We start from the raw sequence: 13,904 nt of genomic DNA on the forward strand, positions 1-13,904 counted from the left end.
TTTTTTTTCATTTAGCCTTTATTTATCCAGGTAGTCTCATTGAGCTACGAGAACTCATTTTCAAGAGAGACCTGTTTAGGAGCAGATGGTGGGGGTTAAGAGCCTTGCTCAGGGGCCCAGAGTGGGGTGAATGAGGGTGGAGGCAGGTGTGGGCGTTCCACCTTTTCCACCCGCATTTTGATGTTGACGGTACCGGGAGTTGAACCTGCGACTTTCCGTTATGAATATGAATCTAGGAGGGAAGAGGACAAGTTTCAGTGAGCTGAGTAGTGACTGTGCTGTTCTTAGATTGAATGTCAACCATAACGAAAATAAACAAGCTAAAACAAAGTAGGCCTGCATCACAAGTGGGGCTTTACAGACTACTCGAGTAATCGACACATCGATTCCTAGGACATCTATCGAGTTTTTAAATTTCACGTTGAGTATTTGTAGTGACGTCATTACGTTGCTGTTATGTCATTGCGTCACGTGATCCGCACCGAGCATGGGCTACAAAATGTATTCCTCCAAGCAGACGGATGGCACAAAGCAGGCCCAGTCTTGGCAAACACGTAGAAATGCATCAATAGTCTGGAAATATTTCACTAAAGATGAATCTTCCGGTTCAACCACCGTAAGGAAACAGAAAATGAGTCAACTTCCTGACTGTTTGGAGCTTGTTGTGAACCGGTGTTACACTATATTCTGTGACCACCGTATATTGTGACCATAGGGGGCAGTGTTGCATGCACTGTTGCAGGTCACAGAATATGGTGTAACACCGGGTCCAATCTACCAAACCAGAACCAGCTTCCTCTGACCTTGTTTCACAAACAAAAAGCAAAAAATATTAATCTCTAAACCTATTAAAAACCTATAAACATATTAATCTCTAAAACTAAACCTAATGTGCAACACTGCAGGCGGTGGTGCGGGGTGGTCAACCGCCCCACTGTTTTTAGTTTAGTTTTTTACGTGCCGCACGTTGCTTTCACTTTTGCAGCTTAATAATAGTAACTAATAGTTTTGGTTTTCCTGTGACTTATTTGCAGTATGATAAATGGTAGGAGCATAATATATGCTCCCAATGTTTTGTTGGTCTTTTTTTGTAAATAATGACTTATTTTGCGGTTTTATTTGTTTATTTATTTTTGCATCTTGAGATCCTACGACGTCATCAACTACTCGAGTTCTACTCGAGTTTTATTATGTTAATGTCGAGTTTAAAAATTATGTAGTCGTTCAACCCCTAATCACAAGGTTATTTCCTAACTCCCATACTACAGTAGTTTTCAGATAGCCTTTATATGACAACAGGATAATCAAACTGTGGAGTGGCACCTCAAGATTACTAGTGGCCCCATCTGGCTATCCCTTTAGGCACATGCACAATGCTAAAGTATTACTCATTATAACCTTGTCTTCTATCGTCATCAAGTATCAACTTGCTCAGCAAAACACGTACCTTGACCTTTGAGAGACTTTCACTCTTCAGACATGTGGATCTTCTGTTTTCCTGTTTTTCCTGTGCTCACTGAGTCGACGACTCCAAAGATTCAGAGATAACATTTAGTCTGTTCACAGTCTGTGAGCATTTTTTAAAACTTTAACCTAACTGAAGGGCACTTTGGGTTGACTCTCCTTTTCTTTCTAAAGTTTCTTTGTTTTTTTTAGAGTTTGCAATTATACACTCCTCTGTATACAGTAGTCCCTCGCTACTTCATGGTTCGTTTATCGCTCTATCTCAGTTTTTCAAAATAAGATTGGACATGACGCACAATTGGCTGATTGATGGATGAGCCGCACGATCGGCATGGAATTTTTATTTAAAATAAATTATTTAAAATTATTTAGCACCTGCTGCACCTGTGTGCAGCCCACACCGCAGGATAAGCTTCGTGCTGCAGCTGATCAGCTGAAGTGGAGAAGTGGGCGTGGCCAAGAGCGCTTGCAGGTGGCAAAGAACAGAGGAGGCAAAGAGCTAAAATCATGACATTCTGTGCTGTTTGAGAGCATTTAGAGTTTAGAAAAAATGTTTAGAATATTGCAAGAGTGTAGGAAGGGTTTAAAATGCCTATATATATTTATATAATAAAAGTAAACTACTTACTACTTGTACTACTATTCCTACTTGGCGGTTTTCCACTTATCGCGGGTCTTCAGGGTACGGATCCCCACGATAAACGAGAGACTACTGTATTTTACTCTGTTTTGTTTTGTAGAAATCAAACACTTCTACTGTGAGTAACAGCAAGGTTTATTTGTGGGTGTCACTAGTATTTAGAAAGTCTAAATTGAACAAATGCTTTTATCATTTAATCTGCATGCAAATTTACAAACCGGATTCCAAAAAAGTTGGGACACTAAACAAATTGTGAATAAAAACTGAATGCAATGATGTGGAGATGGCAAATGTCAATATTTTATTCGTAATATAACATAGATGACAGATCAAAAGTTTAATCTGAGTAAATGTAACATTTTAAAGGAAAAATATGTTGATTCAAAATTTCACAGTGTCAACAAATCCCAAAAAAGTTGGGACAAGTAGCAATGAGTGGCTGGAAAAAGGAAATTGAGCATATAACAAACAGCTGGAAGACCAGTTAACACTAATTAGGTCAATTGACAACATGATTGGGTATAAAAAGAGCTTCTCAGAGTGTCAGTGTCTCTCAGAAGCCAAGATGGTAAGAGGATCACCAATTCCACCATTGTTGCACAGAAAGATAGTGCAACAATACCAGAATGGTGTTACCCAGCGTAAAATAGCAAAGACTTTTAAGTTATCATTATCAACCGTGCACAACATCATCAAAAGATTCAGAGAATCTGGAACAATCGCTGTGCGTAAGGGTCAAGGCCGTAAAACTCTACTGGATGCTCGTGAGCTCCGGGCCCGTAAACATCACTGCACCTCAAACAGGAATGCCACAGTCAAGGAAATAACAGAATGGGCTCAGGAATACTTCCAGAAAGCATTGTCAGTGAACGCAATCCACCGTGCCATCCGCCGTTGCCAGCTGAAACTCTACAGTGCAAAGAGGAAGCCATTTCTAAGCAAGCTCCACAAGCTCAGACGTTTGCACTGGGCCAGGGGTCATTTAAAATGGAGTATGGCAAAATGGAAGACCGTTCTGTGGTCAGATGAGTCACGATTTGAAGTTCTTTATGGAACACTGGGACGCCATGTCATACGGACCAGAGAGGACAAGGATAGCCCAAGTTGTTATCAACGCTCCGTTCAGAAGCCTGCATCACTGATGGTATGGGGTTGCATGAGTGCTTGTGGCATGGGCAGCTTGCATGTCTGGAAAGGCACCATTAATGCAGAGAACTATGTTCAGGTTCTAGAACAACATATGCTCCCATCTAGACGTCATCTCTTTCAGGGAAGACCCTGCATTTTTCAATACGATAATGCCAGACCACATTCTGCAGCAATCACAACATCATGGCTACGTAGAAGAAGGATCCGGGTACTGAAATGGCCAGCCTGCAGTCCAGATCTTTCACCTATAGAGAACATTTGGCGCATCATAAAGAGGAAGGTGCGACAAAGAAGGCCCAAGACGATGGAACAGTTAGAGGCCTGTATTAGACATGAATGGGAGAGCATTCCTATTTCTAAACTTGAGAAACTGGTCTCCTCTGTCCCCAGACGTCTGTTGAGTGTTGTAAGAAGAAGGGGGGATGCCACACAGTGGTAAAAATGGACTTGTCCCAACTTTTTTGGGATTTGTTGACGCCATGAAATTTGGAAACAACAGATTTTTCCCTTAAAATGATACTTTCTCTCAGTTTAAACTATTGATCTGTGATTTGTGTTCTATTCTGAATAAAATATTAGATGTTGGCACCTCCACATCATTGCATTCAGTTTTTATTCACAATTTGTTTAGTGTCCCAACTTTTTTGGAATCCGGTTTGTACATCAAATTACCACTTACATTTATTAATGTCATTAGATGGTGATGTACCTGTTTTATTCCTTGCTGGTGGTTCAGCTTGAACTCTTGATTTGGTTTCTGTGAATGATGGCCGCTGTCATTGCCTGTTGTGTCCGATTTTCTTGGGATTATGGTGAACAACGAACAGCAATGAACACTTCTGGATCTTTTGTCCTAACGATACCCTCACAAGAAGTCAGAGAAGTGACTCTTAATCACAACTCCTGGCGTTATAGAACACCTTTTGAAGACACTGTGTATAAAAATGTATTCAGTCTGTCCGTGCACATCACGCACCTGACTGTACATCCTCACATCACACATGGGTGCACAGAAACAACAAACAGAACTGCCTCGCCTCCCCACCCCTCCAGTGCCCAGCCCCACTTGGCCCAGTGCTGTTTATGGGCAGGGAGTGGTTGGTGAGAGCCTAGAGTCAGCAGAACTGCCCTGATCGATGACAGCATTTGCTGTTCCTTTCCAGTAAGAGCTTTAAACCTGCGACGAAGCGAGTCCTTTGGCCACAAAGAAGCGAGAGCTTCTTATATGTGCGTGTCTGCTGCCTCTGAGGAAGCTCAGTTTTATTTTATTTTATTTTATTGTCATGGTGACAAAGCCAACCAGGACAGAGGTGTATAGATGATCATCAAGGCAGTGACGTCAGCAGAGCAAAACAAGCTTACGCAAGCTCGCTGCTCTGATTATGTGTCGTTTTCTATACATTTACTATTTCAGTGTTTTAATGTAGAGGTCTAAAGGTACTAGCTGACTAATTCTTAGGTGTATATTTACAAATGGTGGTGCCTAAAAGAGCATATACTCTTCTTAAACTGCCTTTTTTCACATGGAATCCAGTATTTGTAGGGCAATCTGATGCAACATTGCTTCGTGACTCAGAGCTGGGCTTCCTTCCTTTAAAATAAAACAATACGATCATTTTTCAAACATGTACTAAATATGTAATTTAAATGTAAAAATACAATATATCTGATTGTCCTAATATCTCCTTTTGTCTCTTGTCTCCACAGACTTTTATAGTCCTAAACAAGGGGAAAACACTCTTCCGCTTCAGTGCCACACCTTCCTTGTACATCATAAGCCCTTTTAATCCATTTAGGCGGATAGCTATAAAGATTTTGATACACTCATATCCTTTCAAGTTATTTACACTGAGCAAAAATGAATGCAGAGGATAACATTTAACAAAACATGAAACTTGCAGCAGTTTTCAGGGAAGATGATGAATACAGTGCTTCTTAGGAATTACTTTGTGATTTATTTTTTTTTTTTTCAAATTTAATGGTGCAATTAATAAAGAGTTACTTAAGAAATAAGTCAGAAGCAAATCACCAATTATTTGATGCTTCTTGAAGTTAAAAGTAATTGATCAAATATTTATAAACTGATCATTCTGATCACTTTATTCATGCAAAGCTTCTGCTTAACTCTGATCTGACCCAGGAGCCATGTTCAATTTGAAACACTGATAATATTTTTATTATTATTACTATTATTTGTTTCATTTTGACCTATTTTATTTTTAATTCATGATTATATTGCTCACAAGCAGTTAATTCCTCTGTTGATTTTTCCAAGCGTGACAGGTTTGTAACATCTTGTTTTTCTGTTTATAACTTATTATCTTTGCATTCTGCCAAACTCCTTAAGCATTTCTTTGGAGTTAAACTGTAGTTTAAGTTCCCTTAACTTCTCTTCTCACGTTATTCAGCATGATCATCATGTGCACCATTTTGACCAACTGTATATTCATGACATTCAGCGACCCGCCGGAGTGGTCCAAACAAGTAGAGTAAGTATGGATCTCAGAGGTCATGTCTTCGTTTGGGTCCTGCTCTTGCACTTTACTCTTTCCTTTCCTCTTTTCTTCTAAGGTATACCTTCACAGGTATCTATACATTTGAGTCGCTCACAAAAATTGTTGCCCGAGGATTTGCTATCGATAACTTCACCTTTCTCAGAGACCCGTGGAACTGGCTGGACTTCATGGTCATTTCAATGGCGTAAGTGCTTAAAAATGTTATTATTCTGCAAGGACTTAGCAACTATTTTCCCTGCATAAAGTAACTAATTAAATACAAAAAAGAAAGCACTACAGCGGAAACATAATTAATTATTAGCTGTGTCAGCATTTCAATGTTTATGATACACCTCAACTACAGAAAAGCTGCATTTCCATCAAAACTGGCAATAAAATATTAAAGTCTGGAAATAAGTGCTAGTTTAAAGTTGAACTTTAACAATTACATCTATAAAGACCAAGATCTCATGTCCTCATGTGTTCTGCTCACCTTTGTAGCTTTTGATTCAAATTATGTTGAGTTTTAATACTTTGTCTGCAAATGTCAAATTTATGGGACTTTTACCAAGAAAAATGCCCTCCAGGGACTTTTCCCCCTGCGTCACTGAGTCCCACCATGTTGATTTAAATATGATGTTACGACAACACTTTACAATAAGGTACACACAATTTGCTTAACTACTAGGGAACACCTCAGGAACGAATCAGGAGCTAGTTAACCAGTACTGGGGAACACACAGCCAAGCCTTATTAGGGGACTACCGTATGTTTCGAACTATAAGGCGCACTTAAAATCTTTTAATTTTCTCAAAAATCGACAGTGAGCCTTATGTATTAATTCTGGTTGTGCTTACTGACCTCGAACTGATTTTATGTGGTTATTGTGAATGAGTTGAATAAAGTTAGACTTATCTGACTGTTTTGTTTTGCTTAATGCACCTTATAGTCCGGTGCGCCTTATAGTCTGAAAAATACGGTACTGGTTTGTTACCTTGTAAATAAAGAGGAACTAATCATGAGCTAATGGGTCGTTAACCAATAGATTTACAAAAGAGATAATCCAATAAAACCAGTAATCGCTAGGAAACAGGTTTTTGACAATTATGAGCTGTGACATCACTAGTGCAGGGTTTATTCACAACCCACATGGAGAATTTCTCCTCTGTTTCTGCAGTAACAAACCAGTAGTCCCCTAATAAGGCTTGGCTGTGTGCTCCACAGTAAGTACTGGTTAACTACTCATTAGCTCCTGATTAGTTCCTCTTTGGTTTCCTTAGTAACTACCCATTAGTTCTTGATTAGTTCTTCATTTGCAAAGTAACTAACCAGTAGTCCCCTAATAAGGCTTGGCTGTGTGTTCCACAGTAAGTACTGGTTAACTACTCATTAGCTCCTGATTAGTTCCTCTTTGGTTTCCTTAGTAACTACCCATTAGTTCTTGATTAGTTCTTCATTTGCAAAGTAACTAACCAGTAGTCCCCTAATAAAGCTTGGCTGTGTGTTCCACAGTAAGTACTGGTTAACTACTCATTAGCTCCTGATTCGTTCCTGAGGCGTTCCCTAGTAGTTAAGCAAATTTTGTGTACCTTATTGTAAAGTGTTGCCGCATGATGTAACAAAGTTCTGTGTTCGTCCTGAGATCAGGACGACTCCTGAGTAACTGTATCTGATCCACCTTGCAGGTATATAACAGAGTTTGTAAACCTAGGCAATGTGTCAGCTCTGCGTACGTTCAGGGTTCTGAGGGCTTTGAAAACTATTTCAGTTATCCCAGGTAAGACAGGTGTTTGTGCAGCCGGGGGGCAGCCAATCCAAAGGGTGGGGGTTGATGTTAGCTGTGGTTGTGTTTCAGTCCCTCTCCTCTTCCTCCTTCCTCCTCTTCCTCACCAGTCGGACAGCTGTTCTCTCTCCCACAGTGGTGTCCCCTCCTGGTCTTCGATGGTGCTGGTGTCGTGCTGTTGCACAAACATACGTGCGTGTGTGTGTTGTTACCGTGTGTTTTGCGTATCATGGGGCTCTGTTCTGTGTTTCATCCTACCTTGTTACAGATATATAACAGAGTTTGTGGACCTTGGGAATGTCTCGGCGCTGAGAACGTTCAGGGTTCTCCGAGCTTTGAAAACTATTTCTGTCATTCCAGGTGAGACTCCCATTTAAACACTAAGGCTGAGCTCAAAATAGTCTTTGTTTTAAACTATATTTTTTTACTTTATTTCTTTGGAAATAGTCGTTTTTCCCCAAATTTAGTTTGCTATATTTTGTTTAGGGTAATTAAAAGTGGTACAAACAGATTTTGTTAGGCTTAGCAGTCTGCTGGCAGTGTTTTAGCTCGCATGAATCTTAAATACAACAGCTGCTGAAAAGGTTTTTTCTTTATCTCAATGAAGTAGAAGTTAATGGGATATTGTGACGACAATGAAAATAATAGTTTTTAGGATGTCAGTGGGTTTTAAAATCAAAGCACAGTTTTCCTAACATCTTTGCATGGCAGGTTTACGTCCACACTTTAGTCCAAAGTCCAGTGACTTTACCTTGTTTTAAGTAACGTTTATTAGACTGCCAAGCCTAATCTGACAATACATTTATGCTGCATGAAGCGATGCTGTCAAAGTTTGGCTTTAAGATGCTTTTTATTTTTACTTTTCTTTTTTAAACAAAAAAATACAAGCTATGTAGGCTCTACTTATTTATTTTCTATCTTATGACTAATAGTTAAACAAAATATTAAACCAGTGGGCCACAGTAACTATATTTATTTCAGATATTTATATTCCCACTGGGGCAAATTTCACTACGTTCGAACACGGTGCACAGGTATTCTTTATCGATTCGTGCCAATGTTAATCATTGTGCTACATTCAGTAGAAACACACACACACATCCTGCCAGCGCTCACCTGACGATGCAGCACTCCGTGTGTTTTCACTGAACGTTCAGAGACGCCGCCGTCCAACAGGATGTTGTCACCTGTTTCATTAAACTGAGCAAACACTATTATCATTATTACATGTGTAATTAAACAAAGTTTCCATTAGAAGGACTCTGCTCTATGACAGGGCTGTTTTTCTTTCCTTTTTAAATTTAATTTAATTTTTTTAAACTTTTTTCAGTCTTTGCTTTGCAAACTTTGCACTGATTTGACATTACTTAGGATTAAGAATTTAAAAAAAAATCTGGTTAAGATTAGAAAAAAGTTGTTATAGGAGAAAATACTTTTGTTTTTTTAAATCTCCTGACAACATGATAGAGACGCTCTGATGACACAACAGGAGTGTTAAAGCTTGTCCACTGATAACACTGTTAAAATGCTCCCATGAGAATAAAATTATCTTCACTAGTTGTTAAAACTGTTGCTTTGTTTCATCACATGCACACAGCATTATGTGTTTAATATATAATACACACCTGCAACACCTTTAATACACCTGTAAAAAATAGGAACAATTGCTTGGCTTTTACATTATTAATTCAAGCATTTTCATCATATCATTTTACACAGGTGATGCTGAATTAGTCATTTCTTTCAGCCTTGGCGTTTAAATGATCTGCAAGGCACCTCTCATGGACCAAACTCCCCCCTTCAGGCCCCAACTCCTCCTCGCATGATCTCTTCTTTATTTCCTGCACGGTTTGCTTTTTGTGGCGCTGCTGTGTTTGTCTTTTATTATCTGAAGTTAGTTGGGGATGTTTCCATAAAAATGCTTCCTGTCCAGATCAATCTTAACTTCAGCTGGAGAGGAGACTGTTGACCCTCAGAAAAAAAAAAAAAGTCATTTTATTTATTCACATCTGTTTATGTACATTTTGTCAAACAAAAAACGAACAATGAAATGTGATTATTTTTCTCCTGATGGAAATGTCCCACACAGCTTCAGTACTTGTGATGGTGTTCTTCAAAAACACCAAACTTAATATCTGTCTCACTTTAAATGATCTTTTTGCTTCTAAACCACTAACATTTTAGATATTTTATGACAAATTGACATGGTTTTAAAATCCATATAACCATGTTCTGTTATATTGGGGTGTTCCGGCTTCACAGAACTCAGAAACAATAGATTAAAAACGATCAGTAAAAAAAATTTAGAAACAAACTTTGATATCTTCAGTGTTTAGCAGACTACACAATGATGACGTCACTGAGTCCATAAGTTTGGCTATGACCCACAGACTGTAAACACATTGTAATAGTAAACCATAAAGTTACGCAATACTCGGGCTAATTTCCTTTGGGTTCTGCCACTATTCATCAGCTCAGGTATGGTCAACACCAGAAAGTTAAAAACTGGTGAAAATTGGTCCAATTTATCACCCAACAGATCAATCGTTTTACCTCATGTTTTCATAAATGACAGCATTTTGCCAAAAAAAACATGAGAAAAATTCATAATTAATGCTGTTTTTCCCCCTGAAATGCTGAGGTAATTTGGAACATTATGCTTGTGGGCCATGCAGAAAATGGACTGCATGTAAATGATCTTTGGGCAACGGATCTTTAAACTTCAAAACTGGTGTTTAAAGACAACATATAAAGACCAAACTTGTTGCTTCCCTGATAGGGATTTAAATGAAAGGATCTGTTTAATATATTGGACTTACAGATACAGATTTCGCTCCTAAAGTACCGTATTTTTCAGACTATAAGGCACACCGGACTATAAGGTGCAATATCAATGAACGGGTCTGTTTTCATACACAACGGATTATAAGACGCATTAAGCGAAACAAAACAGTCAAATAAGTCGAACTTTATTCAACTCATTCACAATAACTCTCAACATTGTTCAGCTGCACCACATAAAATCAGTTCGAGGTCAGTAAGCACAACCAGAATTAATACATAAGGCAAACTGGATATGGCTCACCGTCGATTTTTGAGAAAATTTAAGGATTTTAAGTGCACCTTATAGTCCGAAAAATATGGTAACACTTGGAGGTATTTTCTTACTTAACAAATATTGACAGGAGAACTGGCCGGTGATACTACTGCAGAAGACTCAGAATAAGTTGTTTAACTTCAAATTTAAAACTTTTGGAGTTTATACAGTATTTTTCATGGAGAACAACATATTAGCCAAAAAAAAAAAAATTAACACACACACACACACACACAAAAATAGTAAAAAAAAAAAAAAAAAAAAAAAAACCCACAAGAAATAGTTGTTTCAAAAGTACTTTTAATTTTGTTGAGGTCATTTTTAAACAAGTCAGCTGCTCAAAACTTTCAAATGATCAAGTATCATAATAGTTTTTTCAAAGCTTGAACTAAATATTTGTATGAGATCAGCAGCGACAGCCAGTGTTTACACAAACAATAATTAATTTCTTAATAAATTAACCGTGTCTGCAAGTTAAATGCAAAAATTAAGCTTGTCTGATCAAATATATAACGTTTCATCACATAAATTGAGTCAGCTCTGAGTTTCTGAACCAGTCGAGACATTTTATTCGTGTATCTCACGTTCTCCATTTGTGTGTCTGTGAACTTGTACGATGACGTGCATGTGAGCGTGCCTGTTTCCATGCTTGTGCACTTGTGCACTTTTGTATGTGTGTGCCTGTGTGTGATTTGTGTATGAACAGGCCTAAAGACCATCGTGGGTGCCCTGATCCAGTCTGTGAAGAAGCTGTCGGATGTGATGATCCTGACCGTCTTCTGCCTCAGCGTCTTCGCTCTGATCGGTCTGCAGCTCTTCATGGGGAACCTCCGGAACAAGTGCGTCATCTGGCCGATCAACATGACCGAACAGTACCTGGAAAACGGAAGCAGAGGGTTTGACTGGAGCAAATACATCATGAATAACTGTGAGTGAAACCTGTGGCGCTCGAACAACTTGCTGCAATTAATTAAACGTGTTATTTCAGGTAATAGGATGTGGTAAAGAAAGTGATTGTCTCGTTTTAACTTTTTGTTCCAGCTAATTTCTACTTCCTCCCTAATGCGATGGATGCGCTACTGTGTGGAAATAGTTCTGACTCAGGGTGAGTATCTGAATAAATTCATTTTCAGAATCTGTCTGCTGGCCTCTTTAGATAGAGAACTTTGCTAATTGGCTTTTATGTATGTGAATGTTCCTGTAAAGTGCCCCGAGACAACTTTGCTGTGATTTGGCGCTATATAAATTAACTGAATTGAATTGAATCAGAATCAGAATAAGCTTTATTATCATTGTACCGGTATACAGTGAGATTATGTTCGTACAGTCGTCCGAAATATGGGCGGAGTGCACGTTGCTGCTGCTATAAGCGCAGCAGGATGTGTCTTTTAAATCTCTGTCTTTGAGGTGTGCAGCTGGATCACAGTCAACGTCCAGGATCTTTTTGTATAGCTTCATTGCTTAAAGATCCCTCCAAACCTCGCTCGTGGATTTTCTTTTGGATGCTTCTTTAGGCACTGAGCTGCAGTCCATTAGCTACATCAGCTTTATCCTGCTGGAAGCTACAAGACGCTGAAACCTTCTGAAAGACAAAGACGTCAAACACTCATGTTTATGAACTGTGGCACTACATAAACACTAAAATGCACAGAGAACATGAAGAAATGGCTAAAACCAAAGAGGGGAAAATGCTTCGTTTGGGAGCTTATCCTCTCTAATGTAAAATTCACTCATCAAAAGTTTTCCATTTTCTAACATGGCTCTTCAGTCTAATGATAGTTTTAAAATATGTACTTCAGTAATAATCTGTTTCCATTGGTGCCTAATTAGAACAGATGCACAGACAGGGATGCACAGGTTTATGTGTTGTAAAATACAGTTAACATCCAAAAATAGCATAAAGAATAATTTATAATGACCGTGCTTCTGGAGCAAAGTATTTTTAATGGGCATTCAATACAATTTCATAAGCCATGAGTAGATTACAGTTTTGATTTTGTATTTATGAAGGTAAATACATTTTTGCTCTCCACATGACTGTTTACATTTATGCAGCCCAAACACTTTCCACAATGTTGGATCAAAGCATAATGATTTTGTATATTAAAATATTTCATATTTGATATCCCCCTTGCACATCCTACAAAAACCTAATCAGTAGTATCAACCAATGAACTGATTAATGTGAAAACCCAAGAATGATTGAATGAACTTAAACAAAAGTCAAAACAGGCAGATTGTAACAAAAACCAGGGCTTGAACAAGAACAATCATCTGACACAAGACTGGAGACAATGAGAACAATTTATACAGCGAGCATCGATTAGTGACTGGGAACAGGTGGGAGGATAGCTGATAAACAGGTGTACTGAGTTGCTGATTAGGAAAGCTGAACATACAAACAAATAAGTGTTATGCTAAACAGGTACTAAACACTGGGTTACTAATATAAACCATGGCAGAAATAAATGATGCAGAAACATCTTGATAAAAATATGGAAATACAAGGAACTAAAAGAACAACTTAAAAGAATATCAAACTATCAAGCTCAAAATGTGACCCATTTTTATTTAGTTATGTGTTATTCAATAAATTTATTCTCAAAACTTTATACGAATCATAGATACACACATTCATACCATCATGACGTAAACTCAAGTCCTGAAATACAAATTTCACTCAAATGAAATCAGTCTTCTGCTTTGAAATTTTTACAATAAACACCTTTATAAAACAGCATTTTTGTCATTATCAATATTACGTTTCTGTTTTATCTTAGCCTAAAACGTCAGTATACATTTTATTGTTTCCATTTTTGGTCAGGACACTCGTGTAAATGAGAAGTTTGATCTCAATGAGTTTCTCCTGGTATAATAAAGAAAATAATAATTCAGCAGTGCATTAAATCACGTCTGAGTTGTCGCTAAAAACACACATTTTGTCAGTTTTATTCAAACTGTCTGCATGTTGGTGTACGTTTCTTTCAGACGATGTCCAGAAGGTTTTATGTGCATGAAAGCTGGAAGAAACCCAAACTATGGTTACACCAGCTTTGACAGCTTTGGATGGGCTTTCCTGACGCTCTTCCGTCTCATGACTCAAGACTTCTGGGAAAATCTCTACATGCTGGTAAAAAAATGTTTTCTTTATGGACTTCTTTCTATTTACTCCATTATAAAACAAATGTCTTTACACACTCTTATCCATCCATCCATCCATCCATCCATCCATCCATCCATCCATCCATCCATCCATCCATCCATCCATCCATCCAT

General features: G+C 38.2%; 1 protein-coding gene across 11 annotated transcripts in view; it reads left to right on the top strand.

Moving 5' to 3' along the window:
* Positions 1-13,904, top strand: part of scn8ab (sodium channel, voltage gated, type VIII, alpha subunit b) — a 49,580-nt gene that overhangs the window by 6,593 nt on the left and 29,083 nt on the right. For 7 of the 11 annotated variants that reach the window (XM_037678892.1, XM_037678896.1, XM_037678900.1 and 4 more), the window contains exons 2-8: positions 4,961-5,079; positions 5,653-5,742; positions 5,825-5,953; positions 7,800-7,891; positions 11,335-11,556; positions 11,670-11,733; positions 13,617-13,758. In XM_037678892.1, the coding sequence (XP_037534820.1) occupies positions 4,961-5,079; positions 5,653-5,742; positions 5,825-5,953; positions 7,800-7,891; positions 11,335-11,556; positions 11,670-11,733; positions 13,617-13,758 (858 nt within the window). Of the gene's footprint in view, positions 1-4,960; positions 5,080-5,652; positions 5,743-5,824; positions 5,954-7,433; positions 7,526-7,799; positions 7,892-11,334; positions 11,557-11,669; positions 11,734-13,616; positions 13,759-13,904 lie in introns of all 11 variants that reach the window. The other 4 variants (XM_037678895.1, XM_037678899.1, XM_037678894.1 and 1 more) reach the window with 1 other exon arrangement.

Source organism: Nematolebias whitei, chromosome 7 (genome assembly GCF_014905685.2).
Source record: "Nematolebias whitei isolate Nwh7 chromosome 7, NemWhi1, whole genome shotgun sequence".
In the NCBI taxonomy this organism is placed as follows: domain Eukaryota; kingdom Metazoa; phylum Chordata; class Actinopteri; order Cyprinodontiformes; family Rivulidae; genus Nematolebias; species Nematolebias whitei.